General features: G+C 33.9%; 2 protein-coding genes across 2 annotated transcripts in view; one reads left to right on the top strand and one right to left on the bottom strand.

Annotated features, from left to right (window-relative positions):
• Parpbp (PARP1 binding protein) overlaps window positions 1–12880 on the bottom strand; it is a 50163-nt gene extending 37283 nt beyond the window's left edge. The window contains exons 1-2 of the mRNA XM_076853238.2: window positions 12835–12880; window positions 8416–8571 (exon numbers count right to left, since the gene is read on the bottom strand). Of these exons, the coding sequence (XP_076709353.2) occupies window positions 8416–8568 (153 nt within the window). The 5' untranslated portion in view covers window positions 8569–8571; window positions 12835–12880. The remainder of the gene's footprint in view (window positions 1–8415; window positions 8572–12834) is intronic.
• Window positions 12881–12991: 111 nt separating this feature from the next.
• Window positions 12992–25874, top strand: part of Nup37 (nucleoporin 37) — a 37170-nt gene continuing 24287 nt past the window's right edge. The window contains exons 1-3 of the mRNA XM_076853237.2: window positions 12992–13051; window positions 14793–15013; window positions 24806–24930. Coding sequence (XP_076709352.1) covers window positions 14858–15013; window positions 24806–24930 — 281 coding nt within the window. The 5' untranslated portion in view covers window positions 12992–13051; window positions 14793–14857. The remainder of the gene's footprint in view (window positions 13052–14792; window positions 15014–24805; window positions 24931–25874) is intronic.

The following is a 25874-nucleotide window of genomic DNA, read 5'->3' as shown; positions in this document are numbered from 1 at the left end:
TATGTGGTTTTGTAAAATGTAATATGTGCTATCTTCAATTGTTATGTTCCCTTAATATATTAGTAGTTTCTGCTAATACCAAGCCCTTTCCACTAAACCCATTTGAAGATGGGAGGATAATTAAGAACTGCATAATTCACTGAAACTAAATTGTTAACACTATCTTTATACAATGAAGAATAATAAAAAGAAATCAACACACCCAACCCACATTTTCTATATATTTGATGCATTGAAATCTTTATCTTCATATCTTTTATGATAATCAGTCACATTTGCTACTTACTATCCAAATTTATGACAAGGTGTCCAAAGCCATCTTAAAATAATTAACTCTACTTTTCTATCTGGAAACGACTAAGAAAATCATCCTGTTGTTCTTAGGATAGGGACCTATTATACCAGGAATATGAAAATTCACTATTGTCTATGAAGCTAGTTCAATGAACAACCAAAACAAATCAGTAATTCTCAAACCCAAACATAAGACAGATTTGTAACTTCCCAGCACTGCATCAAAAATTGGATACTTAAATTCCCAATTCCAGAAAGCTTACAGTCCAGAAGATTTCCAAGTGGTATTAAATTAAATAAATCCAGATATTTAGAGTTTCAAAACTCACTTATTTTATCTCAAAAATTTCTAAAAGTGTTGTTGGTATGACATTCTTCATGTTTAAGATCAATTAAGATTTTTGCCTAATGTAAATGTACAATTTATTCTCACTCTGTTGAATACAACCAGTTAAAATAAAACCATGCAAGCTCTTGATCTTGTGAGAAAAGGTTTTGACTAGATTAACAGTGTTTATACTGGGACGGTAAAAACATTTTAAATCCAAATAAAAATGCACTCCAGATATCAGTTTTCATTATCAGGTGCCCACCATGACAGCATATTCTATTATTCAAACCAGTAACAACTGATTGAGAGAGTCTGTGGTCAAATCAGAAAATGTTTTGGTAGGAGAACACGCCAGCTGGCTAATATATGAAGGAAGTTCAAAATGTTCAATTCTTTAATTCTCTGATGGACCTAAGAATTGTATTTCATAAGAATCAAATGAGCAAAGCAAGAGTTACACATTTTTCAGAGCACTCGTACTCTGATTATATATTATATCAGTTACTTTATAATAATTCAAAATTGTAAATAAAATTTACATTTTTGAATTATGAAACTTTTGTTCTTAGTATGAAAGATAGCAGGTCTACTAAAGAGCACTAATTAATTGTATGACCTTGGTTATTGACCTTGCTTGCTAGTAAAGAGCATTAAACCATAGTGTGACCAGTTTCCTTGGTTAAAAAATGAGACTGTACAAATGAAATAATACCTGATAAATGGTAGAATAAAAAATGTCAATTTCCTTTCTCTTTTCCTACTCTATGTAAAATAATTATTGGTACATAAATGCAATAAAATTATAAAACCTCTTTCTTCTCGTTTCTTGGGTCACCATTACGTCATTTTCAAATGTGACCAGTCTACCACACATGCTGAGATTGCTTTCCATGAAGTAATAAAACTGATACCTTTGTCTATTTCACAAAATGAAACATTTGAAACCTTCTTAGTAAGAGCATATAAGGTGAAAAATATTCTATATAACGTAATTGCCAGACAGATTCAAACTACGAAATCATTTCCAAAGAAAGAAAAGACCACAATACTATTTGCCAACTAATGAAGTTATATAAATTCATTCCTCAATGAATCTATAGGTTACCTTTTTAGCAATATAAAGCTTTTGGAGTCATGAGTCAAGCCAAAAAAATTCCCCCTCAAAAAGAATGTGAAAAATATAAAACCCAAAGATTATTGTAACATACTTTTTCTTCCATTTAAGTAGTTAATAAAACAAACATGACATGACAGACTAACAATTCTACTAGGTATTCAAGAGTTTAGTTGTAATAAAATTCAGTTATAAGGACTACATTATAGGACTCATGCTTTCAAACTTAAGAGATCTTAAGTAAAAAGAATTCAAAGGATGAAACATATAGGTAAAGGATATATATATAAAACCCACTCCACCCTACTATTACCATATGGTATTATGTAGGGGCATGTGTGTTGCTTTATACTGTTGAGTGCTTGGAAGTCTGAGCACAGTTGAGGGTGCCTGCGCTGATGTGTCCATAGAGCTAAATAAAACTGAACTGCAAAACAACACCACTGCACACACAATTGTGAACTGTGAAAAGTTCAGTCACGACTCACCTCTCCTCTTCCCCACCTGAATCTGAACTTTCACAGTGAATTAAGTGAATTGGCAAGCAGCAAATTAGCAAGCAGAAAAAGACACTGAACTACTGCTTACATACATACGCCCTGAATAAAAACTGTCTTTGGTTGAATATTTCAATATTATCAAGATTTTTATTATGACATCTAAACGTCTTTAGAGTATATTTTACTTAGCTTGTTGATAAAATATGTTCATCCTTTTAAAATGAGAGGATTTGAATATGTTCTGATTCCAGAAAAACAGCCTTCAATCATATATAATACTGATACTTCATCACTTAATGTCTCTATTTTCTAGTAAATGGCCACCAAGGTTTAACCCCTTCTATACAGTTCTATTGATATAATATCTTCAGAATCTCTTACTTACCTTGGTGTCATTTCTTCAGATTATTAAAGACAGACACTTTAATTTTAAATTGGGAGTCAAATTGGCAAAGCTTGGATATGGGTTGCAATGGGCAACAAAGGAAAGGAACTCTGAGATAACCCTTGAGTGATGGGTGTCTCTTTCAGTGACCAGTGAACAATAGTATCTACTATTAAGAATAAGAATATGAATGGGAAGACAATTTAAGGAAACAAATGAAGTGCACTAGTTTTAGGAATTGATGTGGAGATGGTAATGGAGCAACAAAGGAGCACTTGATCATACCAGACTAAGAACCAACAGATTTCCAATATAAATGCTGGTGAAATGCATAAAATTCATGTAGATTAAATGAAGGCCACTGGAAGCTACTCAGGGAATAAAGATATGCCACTATAAATTATGCTGCTCTGGAATATTGAAAATTTCAGCTAAAAGCACTAATAAAGAACAGATGCAAGAAGACCACTCTCAACTTCCCAATGTTTCTTACAGCAGATTAAATTACCATGTTAAAAAGTCCTCTCTATTCCAGAAGGAAAGTAACATTCTTACATCAAGCACAGGAAGTTGAGGCCAAGAGGTCTCTTTAAATAACCTCACCTTCCTAGTCTCTTCTCTATCCAATTAACTACCTGGCTCAATCTCTTTGCCATGTCACATTTTCATTTTATTAGTCTCTGTCAAATTCCACACATAAATGTTCAACTTCAACTTTCTTTTGGGTTTTCATTTCCTTATGAAGACTCCCATGTCACATTAAGACTTGTATTAAATAAATCTGTGTGCACTTACCCTATTGATCTGTCTTCTGCCAATTTAATTCTTAGGTCCAGTGGAAAAACTCCAGAAGGGCAGAGGTAAAATTTTGCCTCCACAAAACATGAACAAAGTATAAAACAAGGAAAGTATATAAAATATGTACAGAATCTTTCAAACAATACAAAGATAAACCAACTTGATGGTGTCATAAGCCAATGATATGAACAGAAAATTTAAGAAAAGTCCTAGTCTCATAAAGTAAGTTTGGAAGTATGTCTTCTACAGTATTCTGGAAGAGATGGAGTAGGGTTGAAATTAGTTCTTTCAATGTTTGGGAGTATTCACAGTGAAGCCATCAGGTTTGGGGCCTTTCTTTAATGGGAGGCTTTTTATTACAGGATTCAATCTTCATGTCATTTGGTCTGTTCAGATTTTCTATTTCATCATGATTCAGCATATATCAAGGCATCTGAGTATTTCTTCTAGGTTACACAGTTGTATATTGTTCATATTAGTCTGTTCAGGGCTTGGAATGATCATTTATACATCTGTGTTATCACTTGTAAGGTCTCCTCTTTCATTTATGATTTCTTTTATTCTTAGTCTAGCTAAATGTTGATTTTATCTTTTTAAAAAGCTAAGTTTCAATGATCTTTTCTGTTGTTTTTTTCTAGTCTTTATCTCAAGTATTTCTGCTCTATTCTTTATTATTTCCTTCCTTTTGCTAACTTTGGGCTCAGTTTGTTCTTCATTGTCTAGTTATTTGAGGTACATTAGGCTGTCTATTTGAGATATCTTCTTTTTTGATGTAAATATTTATTGGTATAAACTTCCCACTTAGAACTACTTTGGCTCCTTCCCAGAATTTTTTTGTTATGTTTCCATTTTTGTTTGTTGGAAGATATTTTAAAACTTCCCTTGTAATTTCTTTGACCCTGTGGTTGTTCAGTTTATTTTTTCATTCCAATGGTTTGTGAATTTTCCAAAATTCTATTATTGATTTCTAGTTTTATACCATTGTGATCAGAAAACATACTTGATGTTTCAATCTTAGATTTATTAAGACTATTTGTAGCCTAACACATGAACTATCCTGGATAATGTTCCGTGGGTACTTAAAAACTTTTCCAAAAAATTAAATAAGAGGAATACTTCCAAATGCACATTAAGAGTCCTGATATGAAAGCCAGAAAGAGATATAATGAGAAAAGAAAACTGCAGGCAAATATCTTCCTGATAAACAATAGATGCAAAAAACTCAACCAAATACTAATAAACCAAATTCAACAGCACATTAAAAGGATCATTCGCCATGGACAAGTGGTATTTATCTGAATGATGTAAGGATGTTTCAACACATGCAAATCTATAAACATGATACACCTCATTAACAGAATGAAAGACAAAAATGATATGGTCATCTCAAGATTTAAAAAAAAATCATTTGACAAAATAAAACAGCCTGTCATGATAAAAACTCTGAATAAATTAAGTCTAGAAGAACATATCTGAACACATTTAAGATCATATATAAACAACCCCACAGTTAACATCATACTCAATCATGAAAAAGTATCTCTCCTTCTAAGATCAGAAATAAGATAAGGATGCTCATTTGCACTACTTGTATTCATTGTGGAACTATAAATCCCAGCTGGAGCCATTTGGCAAGAGAAAAATAAAAAGCATTCAAATTACAAAGGAAAATGTTAAATTATCTCTGTTTGGAGATGACATAATCTAATATACAGAAAACCCTGAAGACTCCACAAAAAAATTGTCAGAATTAATAAATGAATTCAGTAAGGTGGATGAATATAAAACAAAAAAAAAATGTACAAAAATCTGTAATGTTTCTATACTAACAGTGCACTATCCAAAAATAAAGAAAATAGCTACAAAAATAATGAATATACTTAGAAGTTAATTTATTAAATATCTGTTCATTGAAACTATAAAATGTTGATGAAAGAAACTGAAGACAGAAATAAATGGAAAATAAGCCCATGTCCATGAATTAGAATATTGTTAAAAATGTGCATACTACCCAAATTGACCTACACATTCAATGCAATCCCTATCAAATTCTAATGGCATTTTTCACAAAAACAGAGAAAATATTAAAATGTATATATATAACTATAAAAGACTCTGAATAGCCAAAGCAATCTTAAGCAAAAAGAACAAAGCTAGAGGCATCATAATATCTAATTTCAAAATATACTACAAAGGTATAGTAATCAAAACAATATGGTATTGGTTTAAAAACAGATACATGATAATGCAAGAGAATAGAGCAAGCACCCAGAAATAAATCCACACATTTATAGTCAATTGCCTTTCAGCAATGATGCCAAGAACACATGACAGGGAAATAATGAATAAACAGTGTTGGGAAAATTAAATATTCACATGCAGAAGGCTGAAAACAGACCTTCATCTCAGATCATTTTAAAAAATCAACTCAAAATGGATTGAAGATTTACATGTAAGACCTGAAATGTAAAACAACTAGAAAAAAAACACAGGGAAAAGCTCCATCACCTGATGTGGGCAATAACTTTTTTTGTAAGAACCTAAATATACAGGCAACAAAAGCAAAAATAGGCAAATGAGACTACTTTAAACTAAAAAACATCTGCAGGGATAATATAACAACAGAGTTAAAAAAAAAAGCAGAATGAAAGAAAATGTTTGCAAAACAAACATTAATAATGAGTTAATATCTAAAACACATAAGGAACTAAAACAATTCAATATTATACAACATAATTGCATTAAAAATAATTAAAGAATTTGAATAGACATCTTTCAAAAGAAGATATACAAATGTCCAAGAAAAATCAAAATATGCTCAGAATGAGTAAATTATTAGAGAATTGCAAATTAAACCCATAATGAGGTATCACCTCACACTATCAGAATGGCTACTATTAAAAAGATGAAATATAAAAAGTGTTTGAGATATGTAGACAAAGGGGAACCCTAAGGCTCTGTTGCTCGAAGTGTAAATTAGTACTGTCATTATGGAAAAAGTATGGAGGTTCCTCAAAGTATTAAAATTAGAACTAACATATGATCTAGCAATCCCTTTACTGGGTGTGTATCCAAAGGAACTGAGCTGAATTCAGTTTGTAAAACAGATAACTGTACTCTTGTGTTCCTTTGAAGCATTACCCACAATAGCTAAAGTATGAAATCAACTTAAATGTCCATCAATGGATGAATAGAAAAAGAAAATTTGGTATATATTCACAATAAAATACCATCAGTCTTTCAAAAGATGGAATTTCTGTCATTTGTGACAACAGGTCGAATCTGGAGGATACTATCCTAATGAAGTAAACTAGGCACTGAAAGACAAATTCTGCAAAGATTCACTTATTTATGGAATGTAACAAACTTGAACTTTTAGAAGTAGAGAGTAGAAGGAGAATTAGTCAGAGCCAGATGGGAACTGAATTAGGGAGATATTGGTCAAAGGATACAAAATTTCAGTTAGATAGGAAGAATAAGCCTAAGAGATCAACTTTATAACATGCTTACTAAGAATACTTTGTATCTCTGAAAATTAATAAAATAACAGATTTTAAGTGTTATCACAAAAATGATAAGCCTGTGTGGTAATATGTATGTTAATTGGCTCTATTTAATCATTTCATAATGTATATATCTTTTAAAACAAAATATTATTCAGGATAAATATATATGATTTTTGTCTATTAAAAAATTTTTAAGGGCTAGAGTTGTAGCACAGTGGTAGAGCGCTTGCCTAGCATGTGTGAGGCACTGAGTTCAATCCTCAGCACCACATAAAAAATAAGTAAAATAAAGGTCCATCAACAACTAAAAAAAAAATTTTTTAATTTTTTTTTATTTGAGATATGCTTAAGGCCTATCAAAAGGCTAAAATGGACTGTGAACCAAAACTGACTCCCAGAGCCTTTATTCTTAACTATAACTCCATGCTACCTGTTTTATTAGCAATATATATATATTTTTCCAACCCAATAAATGTACATCTAACCAAGCTTTTTAATGATTGCATAGCATTCCATTAGTGGTTTACAAATCTACATAAAAAGAACCTACAAACAATGTACATTTAGATTATTTCTAGTTTATTTCATTATTAAAAATTATTATGCTATGAAATATGTCCTTCCTCTACAACCTTACCTCCTTTCTCCAAAATCTACCTAAAATCAAGAAGTCTTTCCTTAACTGCTCTAGCCTACATTATTCCTTCTCGCCTATGAACACCTTGGCCCAAGACAGCTTGGCCCAAGCTGTCTATAAAAAAATCATTTAAGGGAGATTTTAAAAGGCAGTTTTCCAGCACTTCAATGCAGATTAGGATAATCTGAATTTCCAGGATTAGAGCACAAAAGGTTAGTATTGTTTGAAAGTCTTCACAAATTATTGGTCTTCACAATCTGTTTTTGGAATAATTAATCCATACCACAGAGTTTGAAACTATAATTAGGTTTAAATAAAAAGTATGTGTGTCATCTAGAACTTCTTTTAGGGAATCAAGGAACACTTATTAAACAGGAATAAATTTAACCATAATAATCATAATAGTTGCATGTTTATCTTAAGACATCCCATGAAATATTAAATGTGCTTGACCTATGTTAAATTGTACATACGAAGGTCTCAATTTTGAAACAAATCATTTCAAAAGCAATTGAAGTATTTTGACACAGATATGCAGCAGCATTTTTAATGTATGATACCATAATAAAAGGAGCAACGTTGCAGAGAAATTGATGGACATAAGCTTAAGTTTATTCAGACAGGCAGCAACTGGGCTGGGGATGTAGCTCAGTGGTAGAGCACTTGCCTAGCACATGTGAAACACTGGGTTCTATCTATCCTCAGCATCATATAAAAGTAAATAGAGTATTGTGTCTATGATTAAAATATGTGTATATATGTATTTTTTTAAGAAAATGGGCAGCAACTAAAAGGCCTTAATTTTATTTAGAAAAAAATAGAAGAGTAAACCTAAATATAGTTTACTAACCTGTTTATTGTTCTCTGCCATGGAAAGCTGCAATGCCAAGAGCATGGAGTCTGCGCCACACAGAGTAGTTCTTTCAGAATCACAAAGAACGTGCCAGTTTCTTCTAAATGCTTTAATCATGTCCAAGACAGACTTCTGATTAAGCACAGCCATTCCCTTAAAGTAGGACAGAATACAATGTTAAAGTACCTTATTTTAATTGGAAATTAACATTTAACATGTGTAAGCAGGCACAGTTAGAGGAGGGGAAAATAGTAAATGAGAGATTATTTCATATTTACCAAGATTATTGTTAATTAAATTCAGGAAAACAGAATAATACAATTTCTGCTCAAGCATATTTTCCTCTACTTTAGTTTTCTTAAGCCAAATCTTTTGAAATAACAAAATTCAACCTTCAATTCTGAAAATTCACAAAAAAAACATGAATTCTGCAAACTTATAATTAAAGATGCAGACATAACTAATTAAAGCTGTATTTTTAAAATATTTATTTTGAGATAGATGGTAGTTTAAGGGAGGGAAAAAGCCGATTTTCCTCCCATCTCTGTATTGTTCCAAAAGTGGTGGTCTATTTTTTCAATCTGGTCCAGTCTTGTGACTTAATTTTACCAATAGCATGTGATGAGAATGACATATGTGAATTTGAAGACAAGGCCTTAGGAGGTACAGAAGAGTTAATGCATCAAGAATGACTGCTAGGGCTGGGGATGTGGCTCAAGCGGTAGCGTGCTCGCCTGGCATACGCGCAGTGCTGGATTCGATCCTCATCACCACATAAAAATAAAATAAAGATGTTGTGTCCACCAAAAACTGAAAAATAAATATTAAAAAATTCTCTCTCTCTCTCTTTAAAAAAAAAAAAGAAAGAATGACTGCTAACATTTGCAGCTAGATTCTGGGAACTTAGATTTCAGGAGGGTTTCCAATAAAAGTAGTTCACTGTGCTAAACTATTTGTACAAATAATATAGTTTATGCTGAACATTTGGTCTCCTTCTGAGTCTGGAATTTTGGTAAATGCCAGACAGAGCACACCTATGTGCTCAGACCCCAATTAAAAAACAAAACAATAACAACAACAACAACAAAAAAAAACCCTGGCACTAAGTCTCTAATAAGTCTTCCCCAGTAGACTGTGTGTTGTCACAGTCTGTTTCTGGTTGATTCCTGTGTGACTCTACGAGAAGAGGACCTTTAGAAGCTTATACCTGGTCTCTCTGGACTTTGCCCCATATTCCTTTTTCCTTTGCACTGTTGTTTTGTATCCTTTTGCTGTAATACATTATATCCATGACTATGACTATATGCTGAGTACTTTGAATCCTCCCAACAAATCATCCATTCTGGGTCTTGGGGACCTCCCAACACAAGGCCTTGAAGCTTCAACTCTCACTATATTGCTGCCCTGAGACTGCTGTATTAAAAAGTTCATGCTAGCCTCCTGAAATGGACACATGACAGAGAACCACAGCACTCCACGTGAGACTTATACCAACTCACAGGTGAATGAGGGAGGTGACCTTACACTACCTAGCCCCAGTCAACCTGCCAGATGAATGTCAGCAACATGAGTGATCCCAGGTAAGACCAGCAGGAGAATGACCTAGCTGAGTACAGTACCAAACTGTTGACCTACAGAACCATTAAAAAAAAAGATTGTTATTTTACAGTCACAAATTTTGAGGTGGTTTGTTGCAACAGCAATAGACAACCAATGAAAAAGCTAACATTTAGGAATTATGTGATGTCAGATAACTTTTCAAAAGCTTAATATTGATTACCTCACTCTACTCCTAAAAGTACCATATCAAGATAAAGCCTATTATTATCCTCATTTCACAACTGAAGAAAATAATGCACATGTCATTCAGCTAGTAAATGGCCAAACAGGCATAAAAATATATATATATAGATATAGATATAGATAGATAGATAGATAGATAGATAGATAGATAGATTTCTAAGTCTATAAGCTGGACTCTTAAATCACTATACTTCATAACTTCTTCTCATGCTGACAAAAGCCCTTCAAAATAATCTGATGTTGTGCCAATGTTTTATATACACAAGGCAGCCAATTCTTTTCTCTGAGTTTACAAATATGCCTGCTAAGTTTTTTTCCCATTTTCTTTTAACTACCCAAGTCTCCAACACATTCTTCACATGTGGTATTTTCCATACACATCCTATTTACTGACTCTTCTGTTATCCTTTTGTTCTTATGAAGCATAAACAGAATCCCAGATGTTTACTAGGTACCTAAGGTTTGAACAATGAAGACACAGGGCATATGCCATTTGCAAAATAATAATTTAAATTACAGACATAATCTGTGATACAATTTAAAAACACAGGTAGCAGACCATACATAGCTAAGTTATATTTCTCTTCAAAATATCACCTCCATCTCTTAAAAAGAAGAACATGAAGAAGTAAGTAAAGCATCAGCACCAGTGATATTATCAGTTTACTTGAAATAAAATTTCAGCAGATTCCTTACTGGTACTTTTTTTAAAGATACTATGAGTTGAGATTCCTGTAAGTGAAAACTCATCTAGAATTAGATCATTCTGAATCCTGGCTCTACCTACTTACTAGTTATGGGATCTTGGCTAACTTATATCACTTGTCCTGCCTTAGTTTCCTTGTACTGAAAGTAAAAATAGTTTCTATGTGTAGGGTTTTGTGAGAGTAATGAGAAAACGACATAAATACACACAAAGCTTTTGGAACAGTGCCTGGCACATAAAAAAGCACATAACCTATTATCACACATTATGAGATTCTAAGTCATTTTTGCTTGTTTTTGTTTTTGGTACTGGGGATTGAAACCAGGGGAACTTTACCACTGAGCTCCATTTCCAGTCCTTGAGCTTGCAATCTTCCTGCCTCAGCCTCTGGAACTGCTGGGATGATAGGCATGTGCCACCCTGCCTGGCTGTAGGTTATTTTGAGTTAAAAGTTGAAACAACATTACATCGGGCACAGTGGTATACACCTGCAATCCCAGAAACTCCTGAGGCTAAGGTAGAAGGATTGCAAGTTCAAGGCCAGCCTCCACAAGTTTAGCAAAATAAGGATAAGAGCTGGAAGCACCACTGGGCTAAATTCTCAGTTCCAAAACACCAAAAGAGAGAAGAAGGATAAGAAGAAGGGGGGGAAACACTAATGGTGACAGAACACCAACCAAGAGCCTCATCTAGGGGTCAGCAAATTTTTTGGAGAGAACAAATAGTAAACAAACATTTGAGACATGCAGGCCATATCATCTGTGTCATAACTACTTTACCTTACATTATAAAAATAGTCGTGGACAAAATATAAACAGATGAGCATTGCTGTGATCCAATAAAATTTTATTTATGGACACTGAAATTTGTGTTTTCATATAATTTGCACATGTCACAAAATATTCTTCATTTTTTTTCTCCCAACTATTTAAACATGTAAAGTCCACTCTTAGTTCAGAAGCCAACTGTACAAGAACAGGAAGTGCAAATGGTTTGCCAACCTCTGATCTAGTTCCTGTTCTTCTAGTAGCTCTTCCAGTGGCTGTGTGAACCTAGTTAATAAGCTTTACACCTGGCTGCCCAGTAGAGGTATCAGAACACTGAAAACCTAATTTTTCAACTTATCTTCCAGCCAGTTGTGAGGAGTCAATGAGAGACTAAATGTGCAAGCACTTTGCAGGCTACACTGTACAAAAAGAGCCTTAGAATGTGGCCTTAGTAATAAACACTTGTTTTTAAAAACTCTGCTCCAAGGTGCATATATATATATGAAACAGAAAATTCTCACTGGGAGGCAAAGTGAGATGGTTGATAGAAATATACTTTGGATTCAGATACAGCAGAATTCACACCCAGACCCTTTATTGCTTAGTTCTACGCTTTTGGGTATTTAAAATCTTTTATGAGCATCTGCAGAAAGGGTAAGATAATTTCTACCTAATAAAATGATTAGGCATTAATGAAAAAATTATACAACCCACTTAATGCTGAGCATTTAGTAGGTACTAAATAAAAATGGCAGTTGATGCTGTTATTATCAGAAGGCAGGTCCTAAATGTTCCTTGGGTGCAAATAATAACAAAGGAAGAGGGGAATTGTGGAATTGGAGTCCGTCTACATCGCAGAACTAGAATCCTGATTTCCTGCCTTTCTAATGGACTTTAAGCAAGCCTCAATCTTAACCTCAATCTCCCAATCTGCAGGATCCCTCGGGATCTTTCAGCTCCAGCACAAAATACGGTGAACTCTGTCCAATGCCTGCTGACCCAATAGTCTTTAGAGAAAGCAACTACACAAAACCCCAGATGGTCACTTAGCACTGTGCTGTCACCGAAAAGCCCAGAGAAGCCGCATTTTGAATCGTCACGCAAAGTAGGAATGGCGGGCAAGGAGAAAGCGAGACTCACTTAGCGCGGAGAAGAGGTGCAAATCTCAGGGAGGTAAGGCCCCTCACGACTACAGATTGACCGCTGCTCAAGTAGCTGGGGTTACATTTCAAATATCGCGGGAGGGCTCGGGAACCAATCGCTGCGCTCGCCCTTCGACCCGGAAGCAGAGGCACGCGCTCCGCTGCAGCCCGCAGCAGAGACCAGCTCCCTTCAGGTCGCTTCCCCGTTTTCTTCGGTGCGTAGCGCGCGGGCGATCCAGGGGGCCTCGCCGGTCGCTGCGGGTCCCCCTGGGCTCCACCTCTGTCCCCCTGGGCTCCAACTCTGCCCCCCAGGAGCTTTTCCCTTTGATCTCGGGCTCGGGGAGGCGGGTTGTCACGGAACGCACCTGGCTCTGGGAGAGGCTTGGGAGTTATCTTGTTCCTTCCCTCTTCATCTGCCTTTCCGCTCTGGGACTTGAGTGGGCAAGTCCCAGCTCTCGGGTACAGGGAAGCCCTGTGAGTGTATTGGCACCAGGCTTTCAAGAGCAATAGGTGAGGTACCGAGGCTCGACCTCCAACTCTGGCACTTGCATTTCTCTCTGCACTGGAGGACTTCTCACTTGCTGGTTACCTTTAACATGTGTCCTGTCCTGGATCCGCATTCATTAAGGTTATTAGTATATAAGCTCCCTGAGGGGTAAGACTTATCTCATTCTCAGTACAGACTCAGTCACTTGTTTTTTCTTTTTTGTTTTTTAAAATTTTTTTAGTTGTAGATGGACACAATGCCATTATTATTATTATTATTATTATTATTATAATATTTAGCTTAGTGCGGTGGATGGAACCCAGTGCCTCACGCATGCTAAAGCACTGTACCACTGAGCCACAACCCTGGCCCCCAGATATTTGTTTTCATTGCTGAGTCCAGCTGTTTTCAGAACAGTTCTTGTGTGTGTGTGTGTGTGTGTGTGTGTGTGTTATAGATGGACATAATACTTTTATTTTTTTTTTATGTGGTGCTGAGGATCAAACCCAGTGTCTCATATGCTAGGCAAGTGCTCTGCCACTGAGCTGCAACTCCAGCTCTTTTGTCTTATTTTTTCTAAAAAATATATATTTTAGCTCTTTAAAATTCATAATTCTCATGCGGGAATGCTGTTTTCAGAGTGCACTCTAAGCCCTGACAGGTTAGTTGAGGTTTTGTGCCCAGTTTTGTAAATCAATCACACATGTTGGCCCTCAAGATCCTCCAGGATCTGTATTTTATATCCGCTTATGTTATGGCACTTTTCACACCTAGTCATAACTATCCTTGTTGGTGATTTCCTTCAAGGAAAGAGGCCATCTTTTGTTTGTTTGTTTTGTTTCCTCTGGCACCACTGCCCAACACAATAAAATCTTTCAAGTCCTGGCTTTTGTTTATGAGCTTAACAAATTAACCACCTAAAGCCTCCATGCCTTGGTTTTTAAAATGGGATCAACAGGTATTACCTGTTTTTAGGTTAGTGCGAATATTAGGGGTATGCCAGTAAAATGCTAAACAGGTACCTACAAATGCTGTTTCATAAATTTTAACTATTATTAATTTCTTATGAATATACTTTCTTTTAAAATGATTCCTTTTTTTTTTTTTAATCCAACCCAGGGCCTTGTGCATATGAGGCAAAGCACTCTACCAACTGAGTTATGTCCCCAAGCCGTAAGATGATTCCATCTTTAAGTACTCAGTATATCTTTTAATTAATCTAGACACAATTTTATGATGTTATATATGTGGATATCATGAATGTGGTAAAGAGGAAGGCTATAGAACAGTGCTTAATTATAAATAGTTAAAGTGAGGGTTTTTTGTCCTGTATCTTCTGTCCCTTGATAAATACTCTAAATGCTTTTGGGGATCTGCCTTTGACAATGCAATACCAAACCTTATTTTGAATCATCTGTTAAATGACTAACACTGACCACTTCTAATTATGTCTGTGCTATAATCCACAGTTTCGCGACATTGTGCAGTAGAAATCTATTCTATTTCTACAACTGCTCCAGTTTTGACATACAAGATGAAGCAAGATCCCACAAGAAATGCTGCCTACACTGTGGATTGCGACGATTATGTACATGTGGTAGAATTTAATCCCTTTGACAGTGGGGATTCAGGAAATCTAATTGCATATGGTGGCAATAATTATGTGGTTATTGGCACATGTACATTTCAGGTTAGTGCACAAACTACAGTGAATGATGTAGTTTGTGAAAATATTTCACTGATAAGAAATTTATACAAAGTTAAACTTTGAAAGTATATTGAATTTTAGTGCAAAAAAAATGATATGAAGACCCACAGAGAAGGATATTCCCAGTAATATATGCTTGAGATTTGTGCAAACATTATATAAATGAAAACATAGAGTATGAAGTTCCTTTTTAGCCTATGATTAGAAATGAAATATTGTGGTAATTAAAGGCTGCAAGTAACTGAATATTGGTATGCACAGAAAAAATTCAAATCCAGTTAATTACACTTTTTCTATATTCTGCTTTTACATAGGAAATAAGGTCATATTGAGAGCTTAAAAAGTCTTCCAGGAGAATTTACAACTTTCATGATATTCAGTTTTCCTATTAATTTGTTCTCACTTTTTACATTTAAAATATATATCTAAAGTATATGAGATATGGGATCATATTTAAGTGAGCAGGCAAGTCAGCATAGCCCTTAAGAGCATAAATTCTGGAGCCAAAATACCTGGGTATTTTACTTCTGCTTGGCTGTACCTCTGAACAACTGCACAGTCTTGAGCAAGTACTTAGCCTCTCCTATAATCATTAGAATATAATGCTCAAAAGGAGTTAGTGTGTATAAAATTTCTAGATGCCATCTGGCACATTGCAATCTGTATATGTTTTAATTATCATTGATAATGGTAGTTGTGATAGTTGTAGCCCCATATTTAACATCAAAGTATGATTGCTTTGTGGTGAGCACACACAGTGTTTTCTTATGGGAAAGCTACTACATGTAAGAGCCTGAATAATTGAAGCTTTAACCATCTAGAATCTATGGCTAATCCTTTATTGATCGAGATATTATTCATAGAACTATATTTCTCAAATTAGAATTAATCAATGAGGTAGTTTGGCAGTCCCCAATTTTCAAAGGTTTAAAATAACTATTATTAAAGTGATATTATAGACATTATTTCCTCTTTCACTTAAGAGACAAGTTTTATATCTTGAACAATTTTGACATCAGAATGCAATTTAGCATTTTATAGTACAATAAATGTGTAAAGTTATACAAAAGGATGCATTCATATTTATCCTAAAGGGAAGTATATATTTAAGGTTTTAGTTTGTTGTTATTTGAGTAAAACATGAGAACTCTTAGGCTACCCCACATTGTCTTATTAGGTAGGGGTAGGAGTTTGTAACTTTTAGGCTACATATGCCCCTTGACCTAATTTCAGCTGGAATGCTGGATTAGGATGATAAAAAGTCATATAATTAAGATAATGTAACATACTTCTGAAAAAGACCAAAGAGAAATAATTTCTTTCATGTAGTCCATTAATAGAATAAAACAGCCCCCTACAGGTGAAACAAACTTCCTGCTTCATTATTTTAACATTAGTAAATGTAAACACAGACTTTGAAAAATGTTTATCTCTAGCTTATGATCAGTTAAAACATGTTTTGGGAGAAAGTCAAGAAGAGAGAACAAATTAGGAAAAAGAAAAGATAGAGGTAATGGGTAGAAGTGGGGAAAATGACTCAGTGAGAAAAGAGAACAAGTGAAAGCATTTGTATTATTCCATTATGGTTTATAGTGACATGCATTGTCTTGAATGATTCTCAGACCTGGGAGTTGGCAATGTAGATCTTATCTCCAAATTACCTAGGGAAAAATTAGATTTTGTATTATTTTAGCATATAGTGATCACATCATATTCTTAGCCAGGCATTACAAATGCAGTTAAACAAATCAGTTCCTTTTCTTTCAGAATTTATATTCTGCTTCAGAAAAGTTCAGGGATTTGCATGATTAGGAAATGAAAAAAATAGGATCTAGACCCTATTCTTATACTTTTTTTCTTTTCCTGTGCTTCTGTTCAGGAAGGTAGATAAAACAGTTCCGAAAGAGAATTGAGTTCCATTAGTTTGGCCTTGAGGATTCAGAATAAATTAATCTCTTTGAAGTTATTTTTTTATCTAGTTAAACTTACTAAACATTCCTAGTCTCTCATCCTAGAACCTTCAGGTTTAATAGCACTCAAATTTCATGCCTCTTGTCTTTTTTTTTTTTTTTTTTAAGTTGCTCAAGACAGTCCAATGATCCTGAGATATCAAACATATGATTAAAATGGGGTATGAACTCTTAAGAGAAAACTATGCAAAGTATATTGCATTGAGAGATTTTGACATTCCAATCAGAAAGGCAATTCTTATTATAAGACTATTAGGAAAATACTGATTTTGAATTTCAATGGAACAGTTTTCAGAACCTAAAGCTGTCATTTTGCGTATGATAGAAATGTGAGTGGAATGATATAGTACTGTTGAATGGTGTCATGCAATTGTCAAATATTCATTAAGTGCATAGTAGTTGCCAGGAAAATACAAAAGCAAAGACCCTGCCCTCAAGGAGATATGTAAATATAAAGCAGTGCAATAGAAGCCCTATGTATAAAGGACAAAAGAAGATGAAAGTTTCTAAGTCTATTCATAGAGTCTTCATTAATGAATTAAGGTATCTAGTTGGACGGGAATGAGAGCATTGATTTAGGCAAGTACATTGTTTTTATGTGGCACATGAAACAGAAGGATACCTTAATGCTGTGGATAATAGACTTCATTTATTGAGCACCTGTTATATGTCAGGTTGTGTTTAGATCCAAATGTTATTTAATAGATTGGATTTATGGGCCCAGTTGAGCAAGCTAAAATTGAACATAAAGTCTTAAAATGATAGACTGTTATATCTGAAAGGGAGAATTGTGACTTAGAGTCTTTAGTCATCTGTGTGTTCACCATGAATCAGTGCAATGACTAAACTGCCAAAGGGAGCTAATTCAGTACTGTCCAGTAGAAATATGAGCACAAATATCAATTTAAATATTGTAGTCATCTAAAAACTTCAAAAACAGGTGAAATTAAACTTTAACATTTTTTACCCACTATATCTAGAATATTACACATGTAATCAGTGCAAAAATTAATGGCTGGCTGAACATGGTGGCATGTACCTGTAATCACAGCTACTGGGGAGGTTGGGGCAGGAGGGTGATGAGTTTGAGGTTACCTTGGGCAATATAGGGAGATCTGTTTGAAAAAAGTAGAAAGTTTTTAATGATATACTATTTTCATAATCTTTTAAATCATCTAGTATATTTTACACCTTATAAAGTGTACGTCTCAAATTGAACTAGCCACATTTTAAATGCTTTAGGTCATGTGGCTAGTGGCTACAATATCAGATAGCATAGTTCTCTTATCTTCCTCTGTAAGTTGACAGTAATATTTACAACCATAACCTTCAGTTCTCAGCAATATATTATGATTCAGAGGAGATAATATATTTGAAGAAAAATTTCAGTGTAAGTTTAAACTCATGGGAGGTAAGTGCAAACTTTTTCAGATGTTCTACCAGAGATTAAAGCATTAAAGAAACAAACTAGATAAATTTCACAGTCTTGTCTGAAATTCTGTGTTTGGCATTAAATAGGTGTGGGCTAACATATTTTAAACCCTTAGAAGAGCCTTTTCATCAACATGGCTGATGTCTCAACCTCAAATTTTTGGAGCCTTGTATAATCATTTCTATTATAGCAAGTTTTCCAGAGTCTGTTAATTTCCTGAGTATACAATACTGCCTGCACCTCAGATTGATCCCAAAATAGCATTCATCTCTGCCTATACCACACACACACTCTATCCTTTTTGTTGGCTCAATGACAGACAGTGCTGCCAGGGGAAAAAAAAGTTTTACTGGTAATTCATAACACTCAAGCTATATACAGTCCCTGAGATTGAGCCCATGACCACCTAATGATTCCATGTATAATTTTCAACAAATAAAGGACCTGATTTTTCACCACTATTGTTATAGGGGCAAAATAATGTGAATTTTTATTTGAAAACTCCATTTTGAGAAGATTGATTTGTCAGGTGTGGAAAAGTAAATGTAATCCAAACTATGAAGTCAGCTATGATTAGTCTCCTAAACTTATTTTAAAATTGCTTAGTGGTTGCTGTCTTGGCACATCTGACTGTTAGCTATACAGCTATTATACACATGTTATAAAGCACTAAAATTTGGCAGAGTGTTTCTTTCCTTGATAGGTGTATTTCTATTTTCTCCTTTCATTTACAGAAAAGCTTTTGCTATTAACTCTAAATTCATCTGAAATTTAAAGTTATTTTCAAAGGATATCTGAATTATGTAGAGAAAGATAATATGTAGTATATCTGTGAAATGACTTGGCTAAGATCCCAAAGCCTGCCTTGGGGAAAATCAACACATCTACTTGGATGCAATTAGAGTACACTTATGAAACATTACATTTAGTTCAAGTTGAAGGGAATTCTTAAAACTGGCCTTCAGGTAATCCTGTTTATACAGACATATATTCCATAATATCTCAAGTTTTACCTGCTCTGGATTTTTCTCCTGATATTTTATAATCCCGTAGTTCTATAAAAGATGACTAGAGTTACTTAGTACTAAACATTCTTTTGGCAAATTTGTAAAATTGTTTGCCTTAATCTTTAGAAAATTTAGTTCAGGTAATGGTTTAAATGGAAGAATGATTTATTTTTAAATTTTAGTATTTTATGCTCATAAAAATATGTATTTAAAAATAGTTATTATCTAGATAAGTTATAATGAAAAATAATAAAGTTATCCCTGTATACTACCTACTACCTAGCCTAGGAAAGGGATATTAGCAGTTCCTTTGAAGACCTGTGAATATCCCTCCACTACTTCCATTCTGTCTCACACTAAGGAGTAACCATGTTTGAAATTTTGTATTATTGCTTCCTTATTTTTCTTTATAGCATTTTTTATGTATATTCCAAATCACTATATTTTCATGTTTTAAATTTTATTTCAATCTTTTAAACTTTGTTGTTCTTGTTTAACAGTATATTTATTAGATTCCTCCAAGTTCAAGTTCCTTTATTTTCAGCATTGTATGGTATAACACGACAATTTATTTATTCCTGTACTGTTGGGTTACTTTTCATTTTCTGGTGTAGAAAAATTGTCAATATGCGAGTTCTTATCATGTTTTCAGTTTGTATTTTACACACACATGTACATACACACTTCTTTTCATTTTTTCCTCTTTAGTTGTTTAGAAGTTTTATATGGTGTTTCTCTGTTTCATAATGATTACCAAAGACATTTGAACACCGATATTTAATTTGAGTCAAAATTAATATCTGGGCTAGGGATGTGGCTCAAGTGGTAGCGCGCTCGCCTGGCATGTGTGCGGCCCGAGTTCGATCCTCAGCACCACATACAAACAAAGATGATGTGTCCGCCAAAAACTAAAAAATAAATATTAAAAATTCTCTCTGTCTATCTCTCTCTCTCACCTCTCTCTTTAAAAATATATTTCTTTAAAAAAATTAATATCTTTACCTTCTTTCTGAAGAAGACAAGTCCTTTCACGTGTAACTGTCCTCACTGCTCCAGATTTTTGTTCAGTATTTTAGTTTTCCTTCCTTTTTCCTCTTGTTTTAACCCACAAATTAAATATTGCTGTTTTACATAACTAATATTTGTTTGTATTTACCCACTTGTTAGCCTTCAGTTTTTTACTCCTTATTCCTTTCATTTTAAGCTTTCTGAGATCACTTTTATTCTCCCAAAGCATATTCTTTGCTTCAAGAGTTGGCAAATGTTTTCATTAAAGGGACAGATAGTAAATATTTTATGCTTTGCCAAGCTCTCAGGACTCTGTTAAATGTTAGTCTTTCTTTTTTGATTTTTCTTTTCATAACACCTTAAAAATGTAAAAATGATTCTCAGCTCATGAAACTTGTAAAACAGGCCATGGGCCAGATTTGGCCCTTGAATTATAGTTTGCCAGTCCCAGATCCTTTAACTGATGCAAACTTTGGAGGTTTGTTTTTCTGAAAATTTATTTAACACAACCACATTCTTGAAATCATGTTTGTGGTGTCTAAAATTTTATTTCTTTCAGCATTTTGAAGATATTAATTCTACTGTCTTCCTGCTATTGTTTCTGCTGAGAAGTTGGTTATTGGTCTAATATTCTGTTTTAAAAAATCTATTTTAGAAGACTTTTCTTTCTAGCTTCAGTTGCTAAGATTAATATCTCTCGCTCCCTCTCTCTTCCTCTTTCTTTATCTCCCTCCCTCCTCACCCCCGCCTGTAGGTGTGTGTTTTCTGAAGTTTCGTTACATTATTTCTAGCTATGGATTTGTTTTTAGCTGCCTGAAACAAATGTGGCTACCGGTGGGTGTCATCTAATATGGAGAATCCTTCACCATTGTCTCTTCAAATACTGCCTCTTTCCTATTCTCTTCTTATACAAGTCAGATAAACGATGGAACTTCCCATTAAAATTCTCTCTGTCTCCAAACCTCTCTTTTTGTCTTCTCGGATGAATTCTGAGCAGTTTTTTAAATCCATCTCCAAGCTGCATCTAAGCATTGAATTTTTAAATTTCAAGTGTATCTTCATCTCAAAGTTCTGTTTTTTATTTTTCATTGAAACAGTTTTATATTTATGGGGTATAATATGATATTTCGGTATACATGTAAAATGTGGAATGGTTGAATCAAGATAACATGTTCATCACCTCATTTTTTGTAATGAGACTTGTAATATTTTTTATTAACCATTTTGAAAAATGTAGTACATTATTATGAGCATTGGTCACCATGCCCTAAAGTAGATCTCAAAAACAATTATCAAACTGAATTTTTGTATCCTCTGTCCAACGTCACCCCTCCTCCTTTGGTTTCTGGAAAACAATATTCTACTTCCTATTTCTATTAGATTTTCTTTTTCAATGTTTCCCGTATGAACAGATACTTTATCCATTCCATTCTTTATCCATTTATCCACCAGTGGACACTTAGGTTTATTCCATATTTTGGCTATCGGTGATAATGCTGCAGTGAATACAGAAATGCAGATATCAATTCTATATACTATTTTCAATTCCTTTGGCTATATTCCCAGAAATTGGATTCCTGTATCATAGGGTAGTTCAATTTTTAATATATTTTTAATTTTTGATATTTTGAGGAACCTCCATGTTGTTTTTTATAATAGTTGGCATAATTTTCATTTCTACCAACAAAAGACAAGGACTGCTTTTTCTCTATATCCTTTTCAACACTTGTTTTCTTTTTGATATGGCCATTCTGTCAGATGTGAGGTGCTATCTCATTGTGATTTTAGTTTACCTACTGGGCATTCTTTATATACCTTTTTGCCATTGTGAGTCGTTTAGGTCCTTTACCCATTTTTTGATTGGGCTTTTTATTTTTTTGCTCTTGAGTTTCGCATATATTTAGGATATTGATCTCCTCAGATTTATAGTCTACAAATATTTTTGCCCGTTTTATAGGTTCTCTTCACACTTGTTTCTTTTGCTTTGTAAAAGCTTTTTAGATACAGAGGAATTTTATAATCCTGTTTTTACTTTTGTCCCCTTGCATTTGGGTTCATATTAAAAATATTGCCCAGACTGGTATTGTGGGGCTTTTCCTTCATGTTTTCTTCTGGCCGTTTTACAGTTTCAAGTTGTACATCTAATTCTTTAATTTGAGTTGATGTATATATAAGGTATGAAATAACAATTTGATTTCATGCTTCTGCTTGTGGATATTCGTCTCTTCCCATTTATTAAAAAGACTGTCCTTAACCCATTGCATGTTTTTCAGACCTTTATAAAAAAATCAATTGTCTGTAAATGCATGGGTTAATTTGTTATTTCAGGATTTTTGAATCCTGTTCCATTGGACAGTATGTTTGTTTTTATGCTAATATCATGCTGATTTGATTATAGTTATATTTAGTTTATTTTGAGCAGTGTCATCAAGTTGCCCAGACTATCTTTGAACTTGCCATCTTTCTAGCCAAGTAGTTGTAATTATAGGCATGTACCACTGTGATTATTCTTTATTTATTTGAAGTACTGGGGATTGAATAAATCCAGGGGCACTCTATTCACTGAGCTCTATCTCCCGCCCTTTTATTTTTTTGAGACAGAGCCTTACCAAATTAATTGCAAAGGCCTAGAACTTGCAATCCTTCTGTCTATCACTAGAATTACAGACATGCTACCACATTCTGCTGCAATAATTATTTTTAATCTGATGTCTTTGTAGGTTCAAGTCTGCTGTTTTATTGTTTTTATTGTTTTTGTTTGTAGTACTTTATTTGCATATGTGAAGTACATGTATATACAAAATTGTGTTTGATTGGACTATATCTTCAGGAACTTTTTGAGGCCTGGGTAGAGTTGCTCATCCAAGAAAAAATTGCCTTTGTTTCTGTTAGATGCTTGAGGCCACTACCAACATATGACCACTTTGAAATATGTTCTTTGTCATTTTTTTTGGACTGCATGGTGTGAATTCAAGTCCCAGACTCATGATTATATATAAACTATTAACTTGATTTTGCTCTACTAAAGTTGCTTTTTCTTTCTCCTGGCTTCAACTCATGTTGGGTATTTTGCATAGTATTTCTTTTTTTGTTTATTTTCCTTCTTCCCCCTTAAGGGCCTTCAGTCTATGTAGAGATCTTTGATATGATGTCCTTCCTTGTGTAGTACTGAGCTTTGTCTCCTATCCCTTGCAAACAGAAGCTTTAAGTCATTTGATGTGGGCAAATGACCTTATGACTCTGCACATTTTGCTACACAGTTGCTTCTCTGGATGTCATTTTTCATTATTTTTGTAATAGAAGAGTTTCTTAAGTTATTGTCCACATTATTAGAGATAGGTGACTTGACTTTTAAAATTCAGTTTCTTCTTACCTTCTCATGATAATAACCTGAAGTCATTTTAGTAAGACAGAGCTAGGTAAGTAAGCTGACTTTACTGAGCACATATACCCAGAATCAAATATCTACGAGCGCCAGGCAAAGGGGCACACATCTATAATCACAGCAAGTTGGGCGACTGAGGCTCCCAAGTTCATGACCAGCCTCAAGAACTTAGCAAGACCCTAAGCAACTTAATAAGACCCTGTCTCAAAATAAAACATGAAAAGGGGTTGGAGATGTGGCTCAGTGGTTAAGTACCCCAGTGTTTGATCCTTGATACCAAAAAAAAAAAAAATTTTTTTAAGAATCTTAAGAGTAAATTAATTTGAATATTATTTGCATATTCACTATTCATGAACTATTATGGCACATCTTTTTTTAAAAAATATTTATTTTTTAATTGGACACAATTTTGTTTATTTTTATGTGATGACTAAGGATTGAACCCCAGCACCTCGAACATGCTAGGCAAGCGCTCTTCCTTCCGGTGAACCACAACCCCAGCCCTATTATGGCACATTTTACATACCACATGAAAATCACTGACATTCATTATAATGACTTTGAAGCATTTTAAGGCTCCAAAATATCTAATCCAAACTTTATGTACATTTTTATATTTTTATATCATCAAGTTGATAGTCCATGTATAATCATTCATTTATTTAGAATGTTCTGATTTTGAAAAACGTAACTTTTTTCTTGAACTTGTTATAAAATATGTTTACTATTAAAAGTAAAATGTTTCCTAGGATAAACCATAGCACATTTACTGCTTGATTTTAGTTGTGTTAGGGATTAATTTTGTAAGGCCTAAACAACTTTGGTTTTGTTATGACTTATTCTATAAATTAGTTTAACTCAGTCTCCAAAATATTTACGTGGCCTCCTGAAAATTTTTTATTATAATGAAATTCAGAATATTTGTTTTATTGGTCCTCTAAACGTGTTAAAACACTTATTGTATGTGCTTAGGAGGAGGAAGCAGACATTGAAGGAATTCAATATAAAACCCTTCGAACATTTCACCATGGAATCAGGGTTGATGGCATAGCTTGGAGCCCAGAGACTAGACTTGATTCATTGCCTACAGTAATCAAGTAAGTTTAAAGTTTCAAATGCAGTATTTAATAATGTTCTCTAATTATGTTAAATGATGACAAGTCTGATTGTAGAGACTGTTTCCTCCGTGCCCATTTTCCATAATTCTAGATGATTCCATATTTTGACATTGCTATTAATAAATTAGGATTATCATATTTATTTGTGATTTAAATATGCAGTTATGGCAGTGATGACTTAACCATGTGTTTGGTCCAAACTACAAAGATCTTTACATGAAATTCATATGAATACTTTGAAATCTTCACAGATTCTTCTCTTATTTTGCCACCTTAATTACTGAAAATCCAACTTTCTGAAAAACTAAATTTAGTTGAGACAGTAATGCCTGCTAAAGCCGTCTGTACAAGGGCTTATATCTTGTGATCATTCCCTTCATTGCTCAATGCATGTTTGCCTTCTTTTAATGAATTTGCTACAATTCATCATTTTGAGGTTTTTTTGTTTATTTATGATAAGCTATTCAAATCCTTTTTGGAACTATACAAATGTAAGTAATACAAAAAATATTAACCAGCCGTTAATTTTAAAGTTAATGTTTTGGGACTGGAGGTATAGCCCAGTGCTAGAACACTTGTGTAGCATGCCCTGGGTTCAATCCCCATACCGCCAAAAAGTTAAAGAATATTTTCAAAGCAACCTGATGACATAACTTTGTCCTTTCCAAATAAATTACATACTTCTCTTGTGAAAAATATCACATTAAAAATTTAGAAAATGCAGTAATATGAAAAGAAAGAATCCATTTATACTTCCAGTTCACTGTTTTATACATAATTATGGGCAATTGTGATTAAACTTTAAGTAGCCTTCTTTACTTTATATTTTTTTCATAGTGTTCCAAAATAAGTACATTCATAACTACGTAGCAAGTAAGGTGTGACTTGGCATCGCTCTTAACCATCATTAACTTTTATCTTAC

Source organism: Callospermophilus lateralis, chromosome 4, assembly GCF_048772815.1.
Source record: "Callospermophilus lateralis isolate mCalLat2 chromosome 4, mCalLat2.hap1, whole genome shotgun sequence".
Lineage (NCBI taxonomy): Eukaryota > Metazoa > Chordata > Mammalia > Rodentia > Sciuridae > Callospermophilus > Callospermophilus lateralis.
Note: the sequence above shows the minus strand (reverse complement) of the source record. Positions and strands in the feature narration are given on the sequence as shown.